This window comes from Eucyclogobius newberryi, unplaced genomic scaffold (assembly GCF_026437365.1).
Source record: "Eucyclogobius newberryi isolate DKJ021-1_F unplaced genomic scaffold, fEucNew1.0.hap1 SCAF_1, whole genome shotgun sequence".
Lineage (NCBI taxonomy): Eukaryota > Metazoa > Chordata > Actinopteri > Gobiiformes > Gobiidae > Eucyclogobius > Eucyclogobius newberryi.
Window position 1 is genome coordinate 1,316,376 of NW_027315723.1, and position 22,495 is coordinate 1,338,870.

The window sequence follows — 22,495 nt, forward strand, 5'->3', positions numbered from 1 at the left end:
TTAAATTAAATCAGAATTTTAAATAGTGATCATATCACTGGGAACGTTCTATAGTCAACGTTTTCGTAAACAAAATCAATCTTTATGTAAACCCATAAAAAGTATTTTAAAGTTCAATTCATTCAATCTATTTTTGGAACATCCACAATCACAACAGCCCTCGAAGGGCCAAAACCATTGATCAGGATCAGAAATATTTCTAGTTATTCAAATACGTTTTGTTTATTTTGAGCTTAAGCTAATCAACATTTTACCTTACGTATTCATTTTAATCCCTTTGAATCAAAATAGTCAAATATATTTGTCGAGAGAACAACTAGAATAACTATTATTGTTGTATATAACAATTTCTATATCAAATATAAAATAACATAATTTATTTTGAAAACCTTGCTTCCTGTCTCGTTTGTTGACGTTAGCATTGTGCTACTGTTAGCTTACTGTTATCGTGTTTCCGCTCCAGCTCTAACACTTCATTGTATTTCAAGCACTAAAATAACTCGTAGAAAAAGCCGATACAAAGCTAACGCGGCTAACGCGGCTAATGTCACATGCTTCACAAGTGACAGCTGCGCGTGAATAAAGCAGAATGCGGCTGTTTGTCGGGTTTAAAGCGGGATATTTAAGCCGTAAAGTCTCCAGTCCATCGGCGGCAGGTGAGAACAACCACATCAGCACTTCTGCTGTGTCACTACAGGATGTTTACTGTGTTAGTGCTGCGGGAAATGCTCATAACGCTCTGTAGTTAGCGTCAATTACACAGATAAATATGGACAAATGTGACCATGAGAGCGAGGACACAGAGGACAGGAGGACACACAGGACAAGAGGACACACAGGACAAGAGGACACAGAGGAGAGGAGGACACACAGGACAAGAGGACACACAGGACAAGAGGACACACAGGACAAGAGGACACAGAGGAGAGGAGGACACACAGGACAAGAGGACACACAGGACAAGAGGGTACAGGAGGACACACAGGACAAGAGCACACAGGACAAGAGGACACAGAGGAGAGGAGGACACACAGGACAGGAGAACAAAAGGACACAGAGGACAGGAGAACAAGAGGACAGGAGGACACAGGACAGGAGGACACACAGGACAGGAGAACAAGAGGACAGGAGGACACACAGGACAGGAGGACACACAGGACAGGAGAACAAGAGGACAGGAGAACACACAGGACATGAGGACACACAGGACAGGAGAACAAAAGGACGCAGAGGACAGAAGGACGCAGAGGACAGGAGGACGCAGAGGACAGGAGGACGCAGAGGACAGGAGGACACACAGGACAGGAGAACAAGAGGACAGGAGAACACACAGGACATGAGGACACACAGGACAGGAGAACAAAAGGACGCAGAGGACAGGAGGACGCAGAGGACAGGAGGATGCAGAGGACAGGAGGACACAGAGGACAGGAGGACAGTGAAGCTGGACTTAACTTTAACATGACTTTATTTTGCCCCAATTGAAGTTTGTCTTGGATTCAAAAGAAAGTGTCGCAAAGAAAAAGCACAAAGACAAACATAGATCATAGGTCAGATGAGACGGTCAGATGAGACGGTCAGATGTGAAGGTCAGATGAGAAGGTCAGATGAGACGGTCAGATGAGACGGTCAGATGTGAAGGTCAGATGAGACGGTCAGATGAGAAGGTCAGATGAGAAGGTCAGATGAGACGGTCAGATGAGACGGTCAGATGAGACGGTCAGATGTGAAGGTCAGATGAGACGGTCAGATGAGAAGGTCAGATGAGAAGGTCAGATGAGACGGTCAGATGAGAAGGTCAGATGAGACGGTCAGATGTGAAGGTCAGATGAGACGGTCAGATGAGACGGTCAGATGAGACGGTCAGATGTGAAGGTCAGATGAGACGGTCAGATGAGACGGTCAGATGAGACGGTCAGATGAGACGGTCAGATGTGAAGGTCAGATGAGAAGGTCAGATGTGAAGGTCAGATGAGACGGTCAGATGAGAAGGTCAGATGAGACGGTCAGATGAGACGGTCAGATGAGACGGTCAGATGTGAAGGTCAGATGTGAAGGTCAGATGAGAAGGTCAGATGTGAAGGTCAGATGAGACGGTCAGATGAGAAGGTCAGATGTGAAGGTCAGATGAGAAGGTCAGATGAGAAGGTCAGATGAGACGGTCAGATGAGAAGGTCAGATGAGAAGGTCAGATGAGACGGTCAGATGTGAAGGTCAGATGAGACGGTCAGATGAGACGGTCAGATGTGAAGGTCAGATGAGACGGTCAGATGAGAAGGTCAGATGAGACGGTCAGATGAGACGGTCAGATGAGACGGTCAGATGTGAAGGTCAGATGTGAAGGTCAGATGAGAAGGTCAGATGTGAAGGTCAGATGAGACGGTCAGATGAGAAGGTCAGATGAGACGGTCAGATGAGAAGGTCAGATGAGACGGTCAGATGAGACGGTCAGATGTGAAGGTCAGATGAGACGGTCAGATGAGACGGTCAGATGAGAAGGTCAGATGAGACGGTCAGATGTGAAGGTCAGATGAGACGGTCAGATGAGAAGGTCAGATGTGAAGGTCAGATGAGACGGTCAGATGAGAAGGTCAGATGTGAAGGTCAGATGAGAAGGTCAGATGAGAAGGTCAGATGAGACGGTCAGATGAGACGGTCAGATGAGAAGGTCAGATGAGAAGGTCAGATGAGACGGTCAGATGTGAAGGTCAGATGAGACGGTCAGATGAGACGGTCAGATGAGACGGTCAGATGTGAAGGTCAGATGAGACGGTCAGATGAGACGGTCAGATGAGAAGGTCAGATGAGACGGTCAGATGAGACGGTCAGATGAGACGGTCAGATGTGAAGGTCAGATGTGAAGGTCAGATGAGAAGGTCAGATGTGAAGGTCAGATGAGACGGTCAGATGAGAAGGTCAGATGTGAAGGTCAGATGAGACGGTCAGATGAGAAGGTCAGATGAGACGGTCAGATGAGACGGTCAGATGTGAAGGTCAGATGAGACGGTCAGATGAGAAGGTCAGATGAGACGGTCAGATGAGAAGGTCAGATGAGAAGGTCAGATGAGACGGTCAGATGTGAAGGTCAGATGAGACGGTCAGATGAGACGGTCAGATGAGACGGTCAGATGTGAAGGTCAGATGAGACGGTCAGATGAGACGGTCAGATGAGAAGGTCAGATGAGACGGTCAGATGAGACAGTCAGATGAGACGGTCAGATGTGAAGGTCAGATGTGAAGGTCAGATGAGAAGGTCAGATGTGAAGGTCAGATGAGACGGTCAGATGAGAAGGTCAGATGAGACGGTCAGATGAGACGGTCAGATGAGAAGGTCAGATGAGAAGGTCAGATGAGACGGTCAGATGTGAAGGTCAGATGAGACGGTCAGATGAGACGGTCAGATGAGACGGTCAGATGAGACGGTCAGATGTGAAGGTCAGATGAGACGGTCAGATGAGACGGTCAGATGAGAAGGTCAGATGAGACGGTCAGATGAGACGGTCAGATGAGACGGTCAGATGTGAAGGTCAGATGTGAAGGTCAGATGAGAAGGTCAGATGTGAAGGTCAGATGAGACGGTCAGATGAGAAGGTCAGATGTGAAGGTCAGATGAGACGGTCAGATGAGAAGGTCAGATGAGACGGTCAGATGAGAAGGTCAGATGAGACGGTCAGATGAGACGGTCAGATGTGAAGGTCAGATGAGACGGTCAGATGAGAAGGTCAGATGAGACGGTCAGATGTGAAGGTCAGATGAGAAGGTCAGATGAGACGGTCAGATGAGACGGTCAGATGAGAAGGTCAGATGTGAAGGTCAGATGAGAAGGTCAGATGAGACGGTCAGATGAGAAGGTCAGATGTGAAGGTCAGATGAGAAGGTCAGATGTGAAGGTCAGATGAGACGGTCAGATGAGACGGTCAGATGAGAAGGTCAGATTTGAAGGTCAGATGAGACGGTCAGATGAGAAGGTCAGATGAGACGGTCAGATGAGACGGTCAGATGAGACGGTCAGATGTGAAGGTCAGATGAGACGGTCAGATGAGACGGTCAGATGTGAAGGTCAGATGAGACGGTCAGATGAGACGGTCAGATGAGACGGTCAGATGAGAAGGTCAGATGTGAAGGTCAGATGAGAAGGTCAGATGAGACGGTCAGATGAGACGGTCAGATGAGAAGGTCAGATGTGAAGGTCAGATGAGAAGGTCAGATGTGAAGGTCAGATTAGACGGTCAGATGTGAAGGTCAGATGAGACGGTCAGATGAGACGGTCAGATGAGAAGGTCAGATGTGAAGGTCAGATGAGACGGTCAGATGAGACGGTCAGATGAGAAGGTCAGATGTGAAGGTCAGATGAGAAGGTCAGATGTGAAGGTCAGATTAGACGGTCAGATGAGACGGTCAGATGAGACGGTCAGATGAGACGGTCAGATGTGAAGGTCAGATGAGAAGGTCAGATGAGACGGTCAGATGAGAATAGATCGTATTGTGATTGTTGTTGCAGTGCGATGGCTCCGCCCCCTGAGCTCCTGTTCACCTGTGGAGGATAAGCCCCGCCCCTCGGTGCTCAAACACCTGACGTCAAAGATCAAGTCGACGGGTCCAATCTCTGTGGCCGAGTACATGAGGGAAGTGCTGACCAACCCAGTCACAGTGAGGACGCTATGTATTATATACGTATATATGTATATACTGTATATATGTATTACACACATAGGGCTAGTAACTTTAATACAATTACAATTTATATTCTGTAATTCTTCATATTATTGTGTTACTCAAATATGAATTACATTAAATGCATATCTGACCTTTGGAACTAGTTACTGCCGTCCTGGTCCTGGTCCAGTCCTGGTTCTGGTCCTGGTCCATACCTGGTCCTGGTCCATACCTGGTCCTGGTCCTGGTCCTGGTTCTGGTCCAGACCTGGTCCTGGTTCTGGTCCTGGTTCTGGTCCTGGTCCTGGTCCTCGTCCTCGTCCTGGTCCAGACCTGGTCCTGGTCCTGGTCCTGGTCTTGGAGCAGAGCTTGACAGTGGTTCTGTTTCAGGGTTATTATGTGAGGAACAACATGTTGGGAGCAGAAGGAGACTTCATCACGTCTCCAGAGATCAGCCAGATGTTTGGAGAGGTGAGACTTCACTGAGTGTGGATGTTCTCTGTGTTCTCCAGTGAGTGGATGTTCTCTGTGTTCCTCAGTGAGTGGATGTTCTCTGTGTTCTTCAGTGAGTGGATGTTCTCTGTGTTCCTCAGTGAGTGGATGTTCTCTGTGTTCTTCAGTGAGTGGATGTTCTCTGTGTTCTTCAGTGAGTGGATGTTCTCTGTGTTCTTCAGTGAGTGGATGTTCTCTGTGTTCTTCAGTGAGTGGATGTTCTCTGTGTTCTCCAGTGAGTGGATGTTCTCTGTGTTCCTCAGTGAGTGGATGTTCTCTGTGTTCTTCAGTGAGTGGATGTTCTCTGTGTTCTTCAGTGAGTGGATGTTCTCTGTGTTCTCCAGTGAGTGGATGTTCTCTGTGTTCTTCAGTGAGTGGATGTTCTCTATGTTCTTCAGTGAGTGGATGTTCTCTGTGTTCTCCAGTGAGTGGATGTTCTCTGTGTTCTTCAGTGAGTGGATGTTCTCTGTGTTCTTCAGTGAGTGGATGTTCTCTGTGTTCTTCAGTGAGTGGATGTTCTCTGTGTTCTCCAGTGAGTGGATGTTCTCTGTGTTCCTCAGTGAGTGGATGTTCTCTGTGTTCTTCAGTGAGTGGATGTTCTCTGTGTTCTCCAGTGAGTGGATGTTCTCTGTGTTCTTCAGTGAGTGGATGTTCTCTATGTTCTTCAGTGAGTGGATGTTCTCTGTGTTCTCCAGTGAGTGGATGTTCTCTGTGTTCCTCAGTGAGTGGATGTTCTCTGTGTTCTTCAGTGAGTGGATGTTCTCTGTGTTCTTCAGTGAGTGGATGTTCTCTGTGTTCTCCAGTGAGTGGATGTTCTCTGTGTTCTTCAGTGAGTGGATGTTCTCTGTGTTCTCCAGTGAGTGGATGTTCTCTGTGTTCTTCAGTGAGTGGATGTTCTCTGTGTTCCTCAGTGAGTGGATGTTCTCTGTGTTCTCCAGTGAGTGAATGTTCTCTGTGTTCTCCAGTGAGTGGATGTTCTCTGTGTTCTTCAGTGAGTGGATGTTCTCTGTGTTCTTCAGTGAGTGGATGTTCTCTGTGTTCTTCAGTGAGTGGATGTTCTCTGTGTTCTTCAGTGAGTGGATGTTCTCTGTGTTCTTCAGTGAGTGGATGTTCTCTGTGTTCCTCAGTGAGTGGATGTTCTCTGTGTTCTTCAGTGAGTGGATGTTCTCTGTGTTCTTCAGTGAGTGGATGTTCTCTGTGTTCCTCAGTGAGTGGATGTTCTCTGTGTTCTTCAGTGAGTGGATGTTCTCTGTGTTCTTCAGTGAGTGGATGTTCTCTGTGTTCTTCAGTGAGTGGATGTTCTCTGTGTTCTTCAGTGAGTGGATGTTCTCTGTGTTCTTCAGTGAGTGAATGTTCTCTGTGTTCTTCAGTGAGTGGATGTTCTCTGTGTTCTTCAGTGAGTGGATGTTCTCTGTGTTCTTCAGTGAGTGGATGTTCTCTGTGTTCTTCAGTGAGTGGATGTTCTCTGTGTTCTTCAGTGAGTGGATGTTCTCTGTGTTCTTCAGTGAGTGGATGTTCTCTGTGTTCTCCAGTGAGTGGATGTTCTCTGTGTTCCTCAGTGAGTGGATGTTCTCTGTGTTCTTCAGTGAGTGGATGTTCTCTGTGTTCTTCAGTGAGTGGATGTTCTCTGTGTTCCTCAGTGAGTGGATGTTCTCTGTGTTCTTCAGTGAGTGGATGTTCTCTGTGTTCTCCAGTGAGTGGATGTTCTCTGTGTTCTTCAGTGAGTGGATGTTCTCTGTGTTCTTCAGTGAGTGGATGTTCTCTGTGTTCCTCAGTGAGTGGATGTTCTCTGTGTTCTTCAGTGAGTGGATGTTCTCTGTGTTCTTCAGTGAGTGGATGTTCTCTGTGTTCTTCAGTGAGTGGATGTTCTCTGTGTTCTTCAGTGAGTGGATGTTCTCTGTGTTCCTCAGTGAGTGGATGTTCTCTGTGTTCTTCAGTGAGTGGATGTTCTCTGTGTTCTTCAGTGAGTGGATGTTCTCTGTGTTCTCCAGTTAGTCGGTGTGTGGATCATCAGTGAGTGGCTGGCGGCTGGACGTCCGGAGCAGCTGCAGATCGTGGAGCTTGGACCTGGGAAAGGTTCTCTGATCATAGACGTTCTCAGAGTGAGACTTTTAGAACTCTTTCTGGTTGAACACGTCTAAAAGTATCGTCGCTCCAAAAGTTAAAAGTCAAATATATTTCCTGTTAATGACGCGGTTTGAATCCAGCTGGTTCCTCGCGCTCACTTCAGGCTCGGGCTCCTTTTAATATTGTCCTTAGAGCTCCCCCTGTCCTTAGAGCGCCCCCTGTCCTTAGAGCTCCCCCTGTCCTTAGAGCCTCCCCCTGTCCTTAGAGCTCCCCCTGTCCTTAGAGCCTCCCCCTGTCCTTAGAGCCTCCCCCTGTCCTTAGAGCCGCCCCCTGTCCTTAGAGCTCCCCTGTCCTTAGAGCTCCCCCTGTCCTTAGAGCGCCCCCTGTCCTTAGAGCACTCCCCCTGTCCTAAGAGCCTCCCCCTGTCCTTAGAGGGCCCCCTGTCCTTAGAGCTCCCCCTGTCCTTAGAGCCTCCCCCTGTCCTTAGAGCGCCCCCTGTCCTTAGAGCTCCCCCTGTCCTTAGAGCTCCCCCTGTCCTTAGAGCACTCCCCCTGTCCTTAGAGCACTCCCCCTGTCCTTAGAGCACTCCCCCTGTCCTTAGAGGGCCCCCTGTCCTTAGAGCTCCCCCTGTCTTTAGAGCTCCCCCTGTCCTTAGAGCGCCCCCTGTCCTTAGAGCTCCCCCTGTCCTTAGAGCTCCCCCTGTCCTTAGAGCACTCCCCCTGTCCTTAGAGCACTCCCCCTGTCCTTAGAGCACTCCCCCTGTCCTTAGAGCACTCCCCCTGTCCTTAGAGTACTCCCCCTGTCCTTAGAGCACTCCCCCTGTCCTTAGAGCACTCCCTGTCCTAAGAGCACTCCCCCTGTCCTTAGGGCACTCCCCCTGTCCTTAGAGCTCCCCCTATCCTAAGAGCACTCCCCCTGTCCTAAGAGCACTCCCCCTGTCCTTAGAGGGCCCCCTGTCCTTAGAGGGCCCCCTGTCCTTAGAGGGCCCTCTGTCCTTAGCGCTCCCCCTGTCCTTAGCGCTCCCCCTGTCCTTAGAGCACTCCCCCTGTCCTTAGAGCACTCCCCCTGTCCTTAGAGTACTCCCCCTGTCCTTAGAGCACTCCCCCTGTCCTTAGAGCACTCCCCCTGTCCTTAGAGCACTCCCCCTGTCCTTAGAGCACTCCCTGTCCTAAGAGCACTCCCCCTGTCCTAAGAGCACTCCCCCTGTCCTTAGGGCACTCCCCCTGTCCTTAGAGCTCCCCCTATCCTAAGAGCACTCCCCCTGTCCTAAGAGCACTCCCCCTGTCCTTAGAGGGCCCCCTGTCCTTAGAGGGCCCCCTGTCCTTAGAGGGCCCTCTGTCCTTAGAGCTCCCCCTGTTCTAAGAGCACTCCCCCTGTCCTTAGAGGGCCCCCTGTCCTTAGAGCTCCCCCTGTCTTTAGAGCTCCCCCTGTCCTTAGAGCTCCCCCTGTCCTTAGAGCTCCCCCTGTCCTTAGAGCTCCCCATTCAGAATAGAAATAGTCTCTATGAGGCACAGTCCATATGGCCTCTTTCACACTGGGAGGGTCTGCGTTTTCTTAAGAGCCAGTTAAAAGTTGCCCGTAAAATTTTATTCATTTTTAATAGAGGGTGTCCAGAAAGGAACATAATCCTCCTCTTCATTTCCTGAAATGCTGGAGAAATGTTTTTTTACGTAAAGATTGAAATGCTGATTTAAATTTTGTCTCGTTTGGTTCATATTGCGTGACTTTTCCCGTCTGGTTCAGGTGGTGTCTCAGCTCCGGTCAGTGCTGCGCGAAGCCTCTGTCTCTGTTCATCTGGTGGAGGTCAGTCCTGTACTGAGCGCGCTCCAGGCCCAGGCGCTGACAGGAAGTGACAGTCACGTGACCGCAGAGGATGGGGAGGGGCCTGTGTATCGCCGTGGAAACACCCCCGACGGGCTTCAGGTGTCGTGGTACAGACAAGTCCAGGACGTCCCCAAAGGTGAGAAGGTCCAAGCTCTGCAGTCTACACTCCACAGACGTGTTCTGAGACACGAGACGTTAAGTTCTTTCTCCCTCAGGGTTCAGTCTTCATGTGGCTCAGGAGTTCTTCGACGCTCTGCCCATCCACAAGTTCCAGGTAAAGACCACACAAGCACCTCTCTGTGATGGTGTTCAGGTTCAGTCTCTGTGATGGTGTTCAGGTTCAGTCTCTGTGATGGTGTTCAGGTTCAGTCTCTGTGATGGTGTTCAGGTTCAGTCTCTGTGATGGTGTTCAGGTTCAGTCTCTGTGATTTGTTCAGGTTCTGTCTCTGATGGTGTTCAGGTTCAGTCTCTGTTATGGTGTTCAGGTTCAGTCTCTGTGATGGTGTTCAGGTTCGGTCTCTGATGATGTTCAGGTTCAGTCTCTGTGATGGTGTTCAGGTTCAGTCTCTGTGATGGTATTCAGGTTCAGTCTCTTCTCTGTGATGGTGTTAAGGTTCAGTCTATGTGATGTGTTATGATTCAGTCTCTGTGATGTTGTTCAGGTTCAGTCTCTGATGGTGTTAAGGTTCAGTCTCTGTGATGGTGTTCAGGTTCAGTCTCTGTGATGGTGTTCAGGTTCAGTCTCTGTGATGGTGTTCAGGTTCAGTCCCTGATGGTGTTCAGGTTCAGTCTCTGTGATGGTGTTCAGGATCAGTCTCTGTGATGGTGTTCAGGATCAGTCTATGTGATGGTGTTCAGGTTCATTCTCTGGGGTGGTGTTCAAGTTCTGTCTCTGTGATGGTGTTCAGGTTCAGTCTCTGTGATGGTGTTCAGGTTCAGGCTCTGTGGTGGTGTTCAGGTTCAGTCTCTGTGGTGGTGTTCAGGTTCAGTCTCTGTGGTGGTGTTCAGGTTCAGTCTCTGTGGTGGTGTTCAGGTTCAGTCTCTGTGGTGGTGTTCAGGTTCAGTCTCTGTGATGGTGTTCAGGTTCTGTCTCTGATGGTGTTCAGGTTCAGTCTCTGTGATGGTGTTCAGGTTCAGTCTCTGTGATGGTGTTCAGGTTCAGTCTCTGTGATGGTGTTCAGGTTCAGTCTCTGTGATGGTGTTCAGGTTCAGTCTCTGTGATGGTGTTCAGGTTCAGTCTCTGTGATGGTGTTCAGGTTCAATCTCTGTGATGGTGTTCAGTCTCTGGTGTTCAGGTTCAGTCTCTGTGATGGTGTTCAGGTTCAATCTCTGTGATGGTGTTTAGTCTCTGTGATGGTGTTCAGGTTCAGCCTCTTCTCTGTGATGGTGTTAAGGTTCAGTCTCTGTGATGGTGTTCAGGTTCAGTCTCTTCTCTGTGATGGTGTTAAGGTTCAGTCTCTGTGATGGTGTTCAGGTTCAGTCTCTTCTCTGTGATTGTGTTAAGGTTCAGTCTCTGTGATGGTGTTCAGGTTCAGTCTCTTCTCTGTGATGGTGTTAAGGTTCAGTCTCTGTGATGGTGTTCAGGTTCAGTCTCTTCTCTGTGATGGTGTTCAGGTTCAGTCTCTTCTCTGTGATTGTGTTAAGGTTCAGTCTCTGTGATGGTGTTCAGGTTCAGTCTCTTCTCTGTGATGGTGTTAAGGTTCAGGCTCTGTGACGGTGTTCAGGTTCAGTCTCTTCTCTGTGATGGTGTTCAGGTTCAGTCTCTTCTCTGTGATTGTGTTAAGGTTCAGTCTCTGTGATGGTGTTCAGGTTCAGTCTCTTCTCTGTGATGGTGTTCAGGTTCAGTCTCTTCTCTGTGATGGTGTTCAGGTTCAGTCTCTTCTCTGTGATTGTGTTAAGGTTCAGTCTCTGTGATGGTGTTCAAGTTCAGTCTCTTCTCTGTGATGGTGTTCAGGTTCAGTCTCTTCTCTGTGATGGTGTTCAGGTTCAGTCTCTTCTCTGTGATGGTGTTCAGGTTCAGTCTCTTCTCTGTGATGGTGTTCAGGTTCAGTCTCTGTGATGGTGTTCAGGTTCAGTCTCTGTGATGGTGTTCAGGTTCTGTCTCTGTGATGGTGTTCAGGTTCAGTCTCTGTGATGGTGTTCAGGTTCAGTCTCTGTGATGGTGTTCAGGTTCGGTCTCTGATGATGTTCAGGTTCAGTCTCTGTGATGGTGTTCAGGTTCAGTCTCTGTGATGGTATTCAGGTTCAGTCTCTGTGATGGTGTTCAGGTTCAGTCTCTGTGATGGTGTTCAGGTTCTGTCTCTGTGATGGTGTTCAGGTTCAATCTCTGTGATGGTGTTCAGTCTGTGATGGTGTTCAGGTTCAATCTCTGTGATGGTGTTCAGTCTCTGTGATGGTGTTCAGGTTCAGTCTCTTCTCTGTGATGGTGTTAAGGTACAGTCTCTGTGATGGTGTTCAGCTTCAGTCTCTTCTCTGTGATGGTGTTCAGGTTCAGTCTCTTCTCTGTGATGGTGTTCAGGTTCAGTCTCTTCTCTGTGATTGTGTTAAGGTTCAGTCTCTGATGGTGTTCAGGTTCAGTCTCTTCTCTGTGATGGTGTTCAGGTTCAGTCTCTTCTCTGTGATGGTGTTCAGGTTCAGTCTCTTCTCTGTGATGGTGTTCAGGTTCAGTCTCTGTGATGGTGTTCAGGTTCAGTCTCTTCTCTGTGATGGTGTTCAGGTTCAGTCTCTGTGATGGTGTTCAGGTTCAGTCTCTTCTCTGTGATGGTGTTCAGGTTCAGTCTCTTCTCTGTGATGGTGTTCAGGTTCAATCTCTGTGATGGTTTTCAGGTTCAGTCTCTTCTCTGTGATGGTGTTCAGGTTCAGTCCCTTCTCTGTGATGGTGTTCAGGTTCAGTCTCTGTGATGGTGTTCAGGTTCAGTCTCTTCTCTGTGATGGTGTTCAGGTTCAGTCTCTGTGATGGTGTTCAGGTTCAGTCTCTGTGATGGTGTTCAGGTTCAGTCTCTTCTCTGTGATGGTGTTCAGGTTCAGTCTCTTCTCTGTGATGGTGTTCAGGTTCAGTCTCTGTGATGATGTTCAGTTTCAGTCTCTGTGGTTCTTGTAGAAAACACTCAGAGGCTGGAGGGAGGTTCTGGTGGACATCGACCCGGACAGAGACGAGCAGCTCCGGTTTGTCTTGTCTCCCACGGCAACACTGGCGTCTGCTACTCTCATACACGTGAGTATTGATACGGATACTATGGTTACTACGGTCACTCCGGTCACTACGTTACTCCGGTCATTATGGTTACTCCGGTCACTACGTTACTCCGGTCATTATGGTTACTCCGGTCACTACGTTACTCCGGTCATTATGGTTACTCCGGTCACTACGTTACTCCGGTCATTACGGTTACTCCGGTCATTATGGTTACTATGGTCACTACGGTCACTACGGTCACGACGTTACTACGGTTTCTACGTTACTACGGTCACTACGGTTACTACGTTACTACGGTCACTACGTTACTACGGTCACTACGGTTACTACGTTACTACGGTCACTACGGTCACTACGGTCACTACGGTTACTACGGTTACTACGTTACTACGGTCACTACGGTTACTCTGGTCACTAGGGCTGTGCTCATACAGGGCGTTGTGATTCTTTTAAATCCTGTTGTATTATAAAGTGCAGTTGTACTCTTAAAGCCCCAGTATGTAAGCTGCATCTCCGCAAACCTGACTCGTACTTGGCCTGGAGGAGCCTTCTGCTTGTTTCCATGGAAATGTTCCTTTGTTATAATCCACAGTATGGCATTAAACATGACTATGCATGGAGAATGTTCAGTGTGGATGTTAGATCTGGAATGTTTTTATTACGATTATGTTTTATTGTCGACCCTCTTGCCTCACATTGACCTTGTGTTTGACCCTGTCGTTTGACCCTGTCAGCCCGGGGAGCGGCGCCAGCACCTGGAGGTGTGTGCAGAAGGGGGCGTGGTCATGCAGCACCTGTCGAAGAGGATCAGCGAGACGGGAGGCGCCGCTCTCATCGCGGACTACGGCCACGACGGCACCAACAGCGACACCTTCAGGGTAAAGCCTCCTACAGCAATCACAGGAGCGTTCATGCAGTCTAAAGAGCGTTCATGCAGTCTAAAGAGCGTTAATGAAGTCTAAAGAGTGTTCATGCAGTCTAAAGAGCGTTAATGAAGTCTAAAGAGCGTTAATGAAGTCTAAAGAGCGTTAATGAAGTCTAAAGAGCGTTAATGAAGTCTAAAGAGCGTTCATGCAGTCTAAAGAGTGTTCATGCAGTATAAAGAGCGTTAATGAAGTCTAAAGAGCGTTAATGAAGTCTAAAGAGCGTTAATGAAGTCTAAAGAGTGTTCATGCAGTCTAAAGAGCGTTCATGCAGTCTAAAGAGCGTTCATGCAGTCTAAAGAGCGTTAATGAAGTCTAAAGAGTGTTAATGAAGTCTAAAGAGCGTTCATGAAGTCTAAAGAGTGTTCATGCAGTCTAAAGAGTGTTCATGCAGTCTAAAGAGCATTCATGCAGTCTAAAGAGCGTTAATGAAGTCTAAAGAGCGTTTATGCAGTCTAAAGAGCGTTCATGCAGTCTAAAGAGCGTTCATGCAGTCTAAAGAGTGTTAATGAAGTCTAAAGAGTGTTAATGAAGTCTAAAGAGTGTTAATGAAGTCTAAAGAGTGTTCATGAAGTCTAAAGAGCGTTCATGCAGTCTAAAGAGTGTTAATGAAGTCTAAAGAGCGTTCATGAAGTCTGAAGAGCGTTCATGAAGTCTAAAGAGCGTTCATGAAGTCTAAAGAGCGTTCATGAAGTCTAAAGAGCGTTCATGCAGTCTAAAGAGCGTTCATGCAGTCTAAAGAGGGTTCATGAGCGTTCATGAAGTCTGAAGAGCATTCATGAAGTCTGAAGAGCATTCATGAAGTCTGAAGAGCGTTCATGAAGTCTAAAGAGCGTTCATGAAGTCTAAAGAGCGTTCATGAAGTCTAAAGAGCGTTCCTGAAGTCTAAAGAGCGTTCATGCAGTCTAAAGAGTGTTAATGAAGTCTAAAGAGCGTTCATGAAGTCTAAAGAGCGTTCATGAGCGTTCATGAAGTCTAAATAGCATTCATGAAGTAGCGTTCATGAAGTCTAAAGAACGTTCATGAAGTCTAAAGAGCGTTCATGAAGTCTAAAGAGCGTTCATGAAGTCTAAAGAGCGTTAATGAAGTCTAAAGAGTGTTCATGAGCGTTAATGAAGTCTAAAGAGCGTTCATGAGCGTTCATGAAGTCTAAAGAGCATTCATGAAGTCTAAAGAGCGTTCATGAAGTCTAAAGAGCGTTCATGCAGTCTAAAGAGCGTTCATGCAGTCTAAAGAGCGTTCATGCAGTCTAAAGAGCATTCATGAGCGTTCATGAAGTCTAAAGAGCGTTCATGAAGTCTAAAGAGCGTTCATAAAGTAGCGTTCATGAAGTCTAAAGAGCGTTCATGAAATAGCGTTCATGAAGTCTAAAGAGCGTTCATGAGCGTTCATGAAGTCTAAAGAGCGTTCATGAAGTCTGAAGAGCGTTCATGGGCGTTCATGAAGTCTAAAGAGCGTTCATGAAGTCTAAAGAGCGTTCATGAAGTCTAAAGAGCGTTCATAAAGTAGCGTTCATGAAGTCTAAAGAGCGTTCATGAAATAGCGTTCATGAAGTCTAAAGAGCGTTCATGAAGTAGCGTTCATGAAGTCTAAAGAGTGTTCATGAGCGTTCATGTAGTCTAAAGAGCGTTCATGAAGTAGCGTTCATGAAGTCTAAAGAGCGTTCATGAGCGTTCATGAAGTCTAAAGAGCGTTCATGAAGTCTAAAGAGCGTTCAGACCGCGGCGTCAGAGGGGTTTGGTCATACATTTATATAGTCACACGACCTCTGTGTGCAGGGGTTCAAAGGTCACCGGCTCCATGACGTCTTGACCTCTCCAGGCTCTGCTGACCTCACCGCAGATGTAGACTTCAGCTTCCTGCGCCGGTGTGCAAGGGGCGTGGCCTGTGTGGGGCCTGTCAATCAAAGCAGCTTCCTCCAAAACATGGGCATCGACGCAAGACTGCAGGTAACTAAACCAGGACTAAACCAGGTCTAAACCAGGACTAAACCAGGTCTAAACCAGGACTAAACCAGGACTAAACCAGGTCTAAACCAGGACTAAACCAGGTCTAAACCAGGACTGAACCAGGACTAAACCAGGACTAAACCAGGACTAAACCAGGTCTAAACCAGGTCTAAACCAGGACTAAACCAGGTCTAAACCAGGACTAAACCAGGACTAAACCAGGACTAAACCAGGACTAAACCAGGTCTAAACCAGGACTAAACCAGGTCTAAACCAGGTCTAAACCAGGTCTAAACCAGGACTAAACCAGGACTAAACCAGGACTAAACCAGGTCTAAACCAGGACTAAACCAGGACTAAACCAGGACTAAACCAGGTCTAAACCAGGACTAAACCAGGACTAAACCAGGACTAAACCAGGACTAAACCAGGTCTAAACCAGGACTAAACCAGGTCTAAACCAGGACTAAACCAGGACTAAACCAGGACTAAACCAGGACTAAGGTCTTCACTGGGTCCATGTCGTTTGCTGTGTGTTGCAGGTTCTCCTGAAGAACGTTCCGGACTCAGCGTCTCGTTCTCAACTGCTGCGCTCGTATCACACGCTCATGGATCCGCAGCAAATGGGACAAAGGTTCCAGTTTTTTGGAGTTCTGCCCTTGAGCCGAGTCCAGAGACCGAGACCTCAGACTGGACTAAACCTGGACAAGAACCCGAGTCCAGCCCCGCTCTCTGTGGCCGGCTTCACTCAACTCAAGTACGCTTAAAGACGCTCTGGACACGCTCTGGAGACGCTCTGGAGACGCTCTGGCTTCACTCAACTCAAGTACGCTTAAAGACGCTCTGGAGACGAGACGATCTGGTTGAACTGAGCCAAACGAGGATAAACCTGGAGAGACAAAGTTTTGTCCTGGAAATCCTGATAAAGAACCTGTTTTCTGACTGCTTCTGTCAGTTTTCATCGTTCACACATGATGTTTCTCTGTGACACTAGCTCATCATGGCAGGCTCTCATCATGGCAGGCTCTCATCATGGCAGGCTCTCATCATGGCAGGGTCTCATCATGGCAGGCTCTCATCATGGCAGGCTCTCATCATGGCAGGCTCTCATCATGGCAGGCTCTCATCATGGCAGGGTCTCATCATGGCAGGTTCTCCTCATGGCAGGCTCTCATCATGGCAGGGTCTCATCATGGCAGGCTCTCCTCATGGCAGGCTCTCATCATGGCAGGGTCTCATCATGGCAGGCTCTCCTCATGGCAGGCTCTCATCATGGCAGGCTCTCATCATGGCAGGCTCTCATCATGGCAGGGTCTCATCATGGCAGGCTCTCCTCATGGCAGGCTCTCCTCATGGCAGGGTCTCATCATGGCAGGCTCTCCTCATGGCAGGCTCTCATCATGGCAGGGTCTCATCATGGCAGGCTCTCCTCATGGCAGGCTCTCCTCATGGCAGGGTCTCATCATGGCAGGCTCTCATCATGGCAGGCTCTCATCATGGCAGGCTCTCATCATGGCAGGCTCTCATCATGGCAGGCTCTCATCATGGCAGGCTCTCCTCATGGCAGGCTCTCATCATGGCAGGCTCTCATCATGGCAGGCTCTCATCATGGCAGGCTCTCATCATGGCAGGCTCTCATCATGGCAGGCTCTCCTCATGGCAGGCTCTCATCATGGCAGGCTCTCATCATGGCAGGCTCTCATCATGGCAGGGTCTCATCATGGCAGGCTCTCCTCATGGCAGGCTCTCCTCATGGCAGGGTCTCATCATGGCAGGCTCTCATCATGGCAGGCTCTCATCATGGCAGGCTCTCATCATGGCAGGCTCTCATCATGGCAGGCTCTCATCATGGCAGGCTCTCATCATGGCAGGCTCTCCTCATGGCAGGCTCTCATCATGGCAGGCTCTCATCATGGCAGGGTCTCATCATGGCAGGGTCTCATCATGGCAGGGTCTCATCATGGCAGGCTCTCATCATGGCAGGGTCTCATCATGGCAGGGTCTCATCATGGCAGGCTCTCATCATGGCAGGGTCTCATCATGGCAGGGTCTCATCATGGCAGGTTCTCCTCATGGCAGGGTCTCATAACGATGCTTCTCTGATGCTGCGTAACCGTGTGACATCGTGGTTGCTACACGCGGTCGTCGAGGTGTAGAATGAGAAGTTAATGCTAAATATGTGAGATTTATCACAAAAAAATATAAAAATACAAAAATATATTTGCCAAACCTCTAAACACAATTAAATCATGTCCTAATTCAGAGAAGCTAGAATATATGAAATGGTATATAATGATATATAATGATATATTTATATATTTGCTCTGATCCAACTGTTGCAAAGATAAATTGAATTGAATATGTCATTGTGGACTTAAGGGACGATGTGATTGGCTGAGCCTCCAAACCTTTCATATAAGTCTGTATCACATTAACATGTTTGTTACTTTGTGGTTTCAAATCTTACAGTAAAAAGTACTGCATTTGGTTGTTAGGGCCATTTATCAGGAGCCTGAGGGCCAAAGATCCTGTTCTGCTCAGGACAAGACTCTGACGAGCTTCATTTTACACGCTTTATTTTACATGTTGCTATGGAGATGAATAAAATACTTAATGAACACATCTGATGCAAAGTGTTAACTCTGTTCTAACTCTTACAAAAACCCTCAGATCTGGAGCTCTGTGCTAGCATTAGCATTAGCATGTCGGGGAGAGCTAGCTTTAGTGTATTTCAGAATTACTTTGTTCATCTTCACTGGGAAATTCTTTCTAAAATAGAAGTTCTAAAATAAGATCACATAAAATGAAATAGGTCTGTTTTTAATCAACTAACACTTCACGTTCTAACTTCACATTCTGACTTCACATTCTAACTTTACGTTCTAACTTTACATTCCAACTAATAAATATCCCTCATCTACATCGTCACATACAAGTGACAGGGTTGGCACTAGGTCATATAGGGAATTGGAAAGGAGGAAGTGACGACATGGCGAGGACGTCATGGCGAGGACGACATGGCGGGAGCCGGGTGGAAGTAAACAGGTGGTCGACCGTAGTAAACATGGCGAACGGTCCCGCTAATTCTGCTGATCCATCAATAATTTCACTCTTGGGTCCAAACCTGAAGTTTACGATGCATTTGATGTGAACAAGGACCAAACAATGAGTTCCTGGTGTTGTCTCACTGAGAAACAATTTAAATGGGCGTGAATTGAATGTAAAACAAAGAATTGTGAAAATGTAAATCACATGGGTCTCGGTTTAACCCTAATCCCTAACCCCTGACCCTAACCTGGTTAAAACTAGTTTATACCATGACTTTGTATTAGCAAAAGTGAAGCTAACTCATCCCAAAACAAACTAGACTGCAAAAAAATTGTTAAACTTGAGATAATAAAGTTCCATGGAGGAATCGAACCTTCGAACGCCTTGCACAAAGCCGTGTTTCTAACATCAGGCCAGCAAGACTGCTACATTAGAGCTGTGAGACAGTATATTTACACCACCAGGTGTAGCAAAACCGTGTAGCAAAATGATGAACCGCAAGTGATTTGGGCCACAAGAGCGCCGCCATCTTGGATTTCGTCACTTCCTTTCCAATTCTCTATATGACCTAGTTCCAACCCAAGTGACAGACCATCACGCTGTGGCCCCTCCCCCACAACATGGCTCCTCCCACAACACATTCACAGCGAACCACAGCGGTCATCATGGCACTGAACATCCACAGACGTGTAGAACATCCACAGACGTGTAGAACATCCACAGACGTGAAGAACATCCACAGACGTGTAGAACATCCACAGACGTGTAGAACATCCACAGACGTGTAGAACATCCACAGACGTGTAGAACATCCACAGACGTGAAGAACATCCAGACGTGTAGAACATCCACAGACGTGAAGAACATCCACAGACGTGTAGAACATCCACAGACGTGTAGAACATCCACAGACGTGAAGAACATCCAGACGTGTAGAACATCCAGACGTGTAGAACATCCACAGACGTGTAGAACATCCACAGACGTGTAGAACATCCACAGACGTGTAGAACATCCAGACGTGTAGAACATCCACAGACGTGTAGAACATCCACAGACGTGTAGAACATCCACAGACGTGTAGAACATCCACAGACGTGAAGAACATCCACAGACGTGTAGAACATCCACAGACGTGTAGAACATCCACAGACGTGAAGAACATCCAGACGTGTAGAACATCCAGACGTGTAGAACATCCACAGACGTGTAGAACATCCACAGACGTGTAGAACATCCAGACGTGTAGAACATCCACAGACGTGTAGAACATCCAGACGTGTAGAACATCCACAGACGTGTAGAACATCCAGACGTGTAGAACATCCAGACGTGTAGAACATCCAGACGTGTAGAACATCCAGACGTGTAGAACATCCACAGACGTGTAGAACATCCACAGACGTGTAGAACATCCAGACGTGTAGAACATCCACAGACGTGTAGAACATCCACAGACGTGTAGAACATCCAGACGTGTAGAACATCCACAGACGTGTAGAACATCCACAGACGTGTAGAACATCCACAGACGTGTAGAACATCCAGACGTGTAGAACATCCACAGACGTGTAGAACATCCACAGACGTGTAGAACATCCACAGACGTGTAGAACATCCAGACGTGTAGAACATCCACAGACGTGTAGAACATCCACAGACGTGTAGAACATCCAGACGTGTAGAACATCCACAGACGTGTAGAACATCCAGACGTGTAGAACATCCACAGACGTGTAGAACATCCACAGACGTGTAGAACAGCTTTGCCCTGCAGATGTCAAAGGACCTCAGCCGCCTCAGAAAGTAGAGACGGCTCAGACCGCGTTTATGTTCCAGTTTATTGTCCAAATACAACCACTGACCCCCTGGATGGAGGTTCAGGTCCACACTGACCCCCTGGATGGAGGTTCAGGTCCACACTGACCCCCTGGATGGAGGTTCAGGTCCACACTGACCCCCTGGATGGAGGTTCAGGTCCACTGCAGTCCCGGTCTTCTGAAAGGTGGCAGGAGTCTGTGGTGTAGAGGTGAAGAGGTAAAAACAACAGATAAAGCTGGATGGAGTGCTAACACAAATCCTGATGAGGGAACGCCTGACAGAAAGTCAAGTGTGGTTTTCAGTACAAACACTATTTAAAATGAGAAACTACTAATTTCACATGAGTCTTCAGTTTTGCGGGTGCGAGATCAGTTCCTGGTTCAGTTCTGCTTCAGGGCTGTTCATTAGTCCTGGCTCAGACCTGGTTCAGTCCTGGCTCAGACCTGGCTCGGACCTGGCTCAGACCTGGTTCAGTCCTGGCTCGGACCTGGCTCGGACCTGGCTCGAACCTAGCTCAGACCTGGTTCAGTCCTGGCTCAGACCTGGTTCAGTCCTGGCTCGGATCTGGTTCAGTCCTGGTTCTGGAGTACTGGTCCCATCTCTGGTCATCGCTCTCGTGGGTCAGATATCTTTGTCCAAACTTGCGCTCGAACTCCCTCAGGTCCAGCCACGTCTCGTAGTCCTGCAACACAGCGATACAAGCTTGATGTGAAACCCGGTCTAAACCCGGTCTAAACCCGGTCTAAACCCGGTCTTAAGCCGGTCTAAAGCCGGTCTGGGTCGGGGTCAGTACCTGGAGCCAGGGGTGGCTGAGGGTCTTGTCCACGCTGAGTCTCTTCCTCATCTTCACCTGCAGCAGACTCGAGATCAGGTCGATCGCTGTCGAAGAAAAACACCAAGGTCACTTAGCCTTCTTGGACACTTTCCTCAGGTCACATACCCTTCTTGGACACTTTCCTCAGGTCACTTACCCTTCTAGGACACTTTCCTCAGGTCACGTACCCTTCTTGGACACTTTCCTCAGGTCATTTACCCTTCTTGGACACTTTCCTCAGGTCACTTACCCTTCTTGGACACTTTTCACAGGTCACTTACCCTTCTAGGACACTTTCCTCAGGTCACTTACCCTTCTAGGACACTTTCCTCAGGTCACTTACCCTTCTAGGACATTTTCCTCAGGTCACGTACCCTTCTTGGACACTTTCCTCAGGTCACTTACCCTTCTAGGACACTTTCCTCAGGTCACTTACCCTTCTTGGACACTTTCCTCAGGTCACTTACCCTTCTTGGACACTTTCCTCAGGTCACTTACCCTTCTTGGACACTTTCCTCAGGTCGCATACCCTTGTACGACACTTTCCTTAGGTCACTTACCCTTCTAGGACATTTTCCTCAGGTCACTTACCCTTCTAGGACATTTTCCTCAGGTCACTTACCCTTCTAGGACACTTTCCTCAGGTCACTTACCCTTCTTGGACACTTTCCTCAGGTCACTTACCCTTCTTGGACACTTTCCTCAGGTCACATACCCTTGTACGACACTTTCCTTAGATCACTTACCCTTCTAGGACACTTTCCTCAGGTCACTTACCCTTCTTGGACACTTTTCACAGGTCACTTACCCTTCTAGGACACTTTCCTCAGGTCACTTACCCTTCTAGGACACTTTCCTCAGGTCACTTACCCTTCTAGGACATTTTCCTCAGGTCACTTACCCTTCTTGGACACTTTCCTCAGGTCACTTACCCTTCTAGGACACTTTCCTCAGGTCACTTACCCTTCTAGGACACTTTCCTCAGGTCACTTACCCTTCTTGGACACTTTCCTCAGGTCACTTACCCTTCTAGGACACTTTCCTCAGGTCACTTACCCTTCTAGGACACTTTCCTCAGGTCACTTACCCTTCTAGGACACTTTCCTCAGGTCACTTACCCTTCTAGGACATTTTCCTCAGGTCACTTACCCTTCTTGGACACTTTCCTCAGGTCACTTACCCTTCTAGGACACTTTCCTTAGGTCACTTACCCTTCTAGGACACTTTCCTCAGGTCACTTACCCTTCTTGGACACTTTCCTCAGGTCACTTACCCTTCTTGGACACTTTTCACAGGTCACTTACCCTTCTTGGACACTTTTCACAGGTCACTTACCCTTCTTGGACACTTTCCTCAGGGCACTTACCCTTCTTGGACACTTTCCTCAGGTCACTTACCCTTCTTGGACACTTTCCTCAGGTCACTTACCCTTCTAGGACACTTTCCTCAGGTCACATACCCTTGTACGACACTTTCCTTAGGTCACTTACCCTTCTTGGACACTTTCCTCAGGTCACTTACCCTTCTTGGACACTTTCCTCAGGTCACTTACCCTTCTTGGACACTTTCCTCAGGTCACATACCCTTCAAGGACACTTTCCTCAGGTCACTTACCCTTCTTGGACACTTTCCTCAAGTCACTTACCCTTCTAGGACACTTTCCTCAGGTCACTTACCCTTCTAGGACACTTTCCTCAGGTCACTTA

General features: G+C 48.0%; 3 protein-coding genes across 3 annotated transcripts in view; 2 read left to right on the forward strand and 1 right to left on the reverse strand.

The window, feature by feature from the left end:
- The window catches only part of xrn2 (5'-3' exoribonuclease 2), a 356,508-nt gene that overhangs the window by 144,471 nt on the left and 189,542 nt on the right, over positions 1–22,495 (forward strand). The gene's annotated exons all lie outside the window — the stretch shown is intronic.
- ndufaf7 (NADH:ubiquinone oxidoreductase complex assembly factor 7) lies at positions 524–15,911 on the forward strand. The gene is made up of 10 exons (XM_072451484.1): positions 524–656; positions 4,502–4,650; positions 5,046–5,126; positions 7,139–7,249; positions 8,958–9,174; positions 9,254–9,312; positions 12,139–12,252; positions 12,969–13,112; positions 14,936–15,106; positions 15,649–15,911. The coding sequence occupies exons 1-10, from the start codon at positions 590–592 to the stop codon at positions 15,871–15,873; spliced, it is 1,338 nt and encodes a 445-aa protein (XP_072307585.1). The 5' UTR covers positions 524–589; the 3' UTR covers positions 15,874–15,911.
- LOC140362751 (serine/threonine-protein kinase D3-like) overlaps positions 20,324–22,495 on the reverse strand; it is a 143,573-nt gene continuing 141,401 nt past the window's right edge. Inside the window, exons 19-21 of the mRNA XM_072448924.1 lie at positions 20,769–20,854; positions 20,518–20,657; positions 20,324–20,385 (exon numbers count right to left, since the gene is read on the reverse strand). Of these exons, the coding sequence (XP_072305025.1) occupies positions 20,523–20,657; positions 20,769–20,854 (221 nt within the window). The 3' untranslated portion in view covers positions 20,324–20,385; positions 20,518–20,522. The remainder of the gene's footprint in view (positions 20,386–20,517; positions 20,658–20,768; positions 20,855–22,495) is intronic.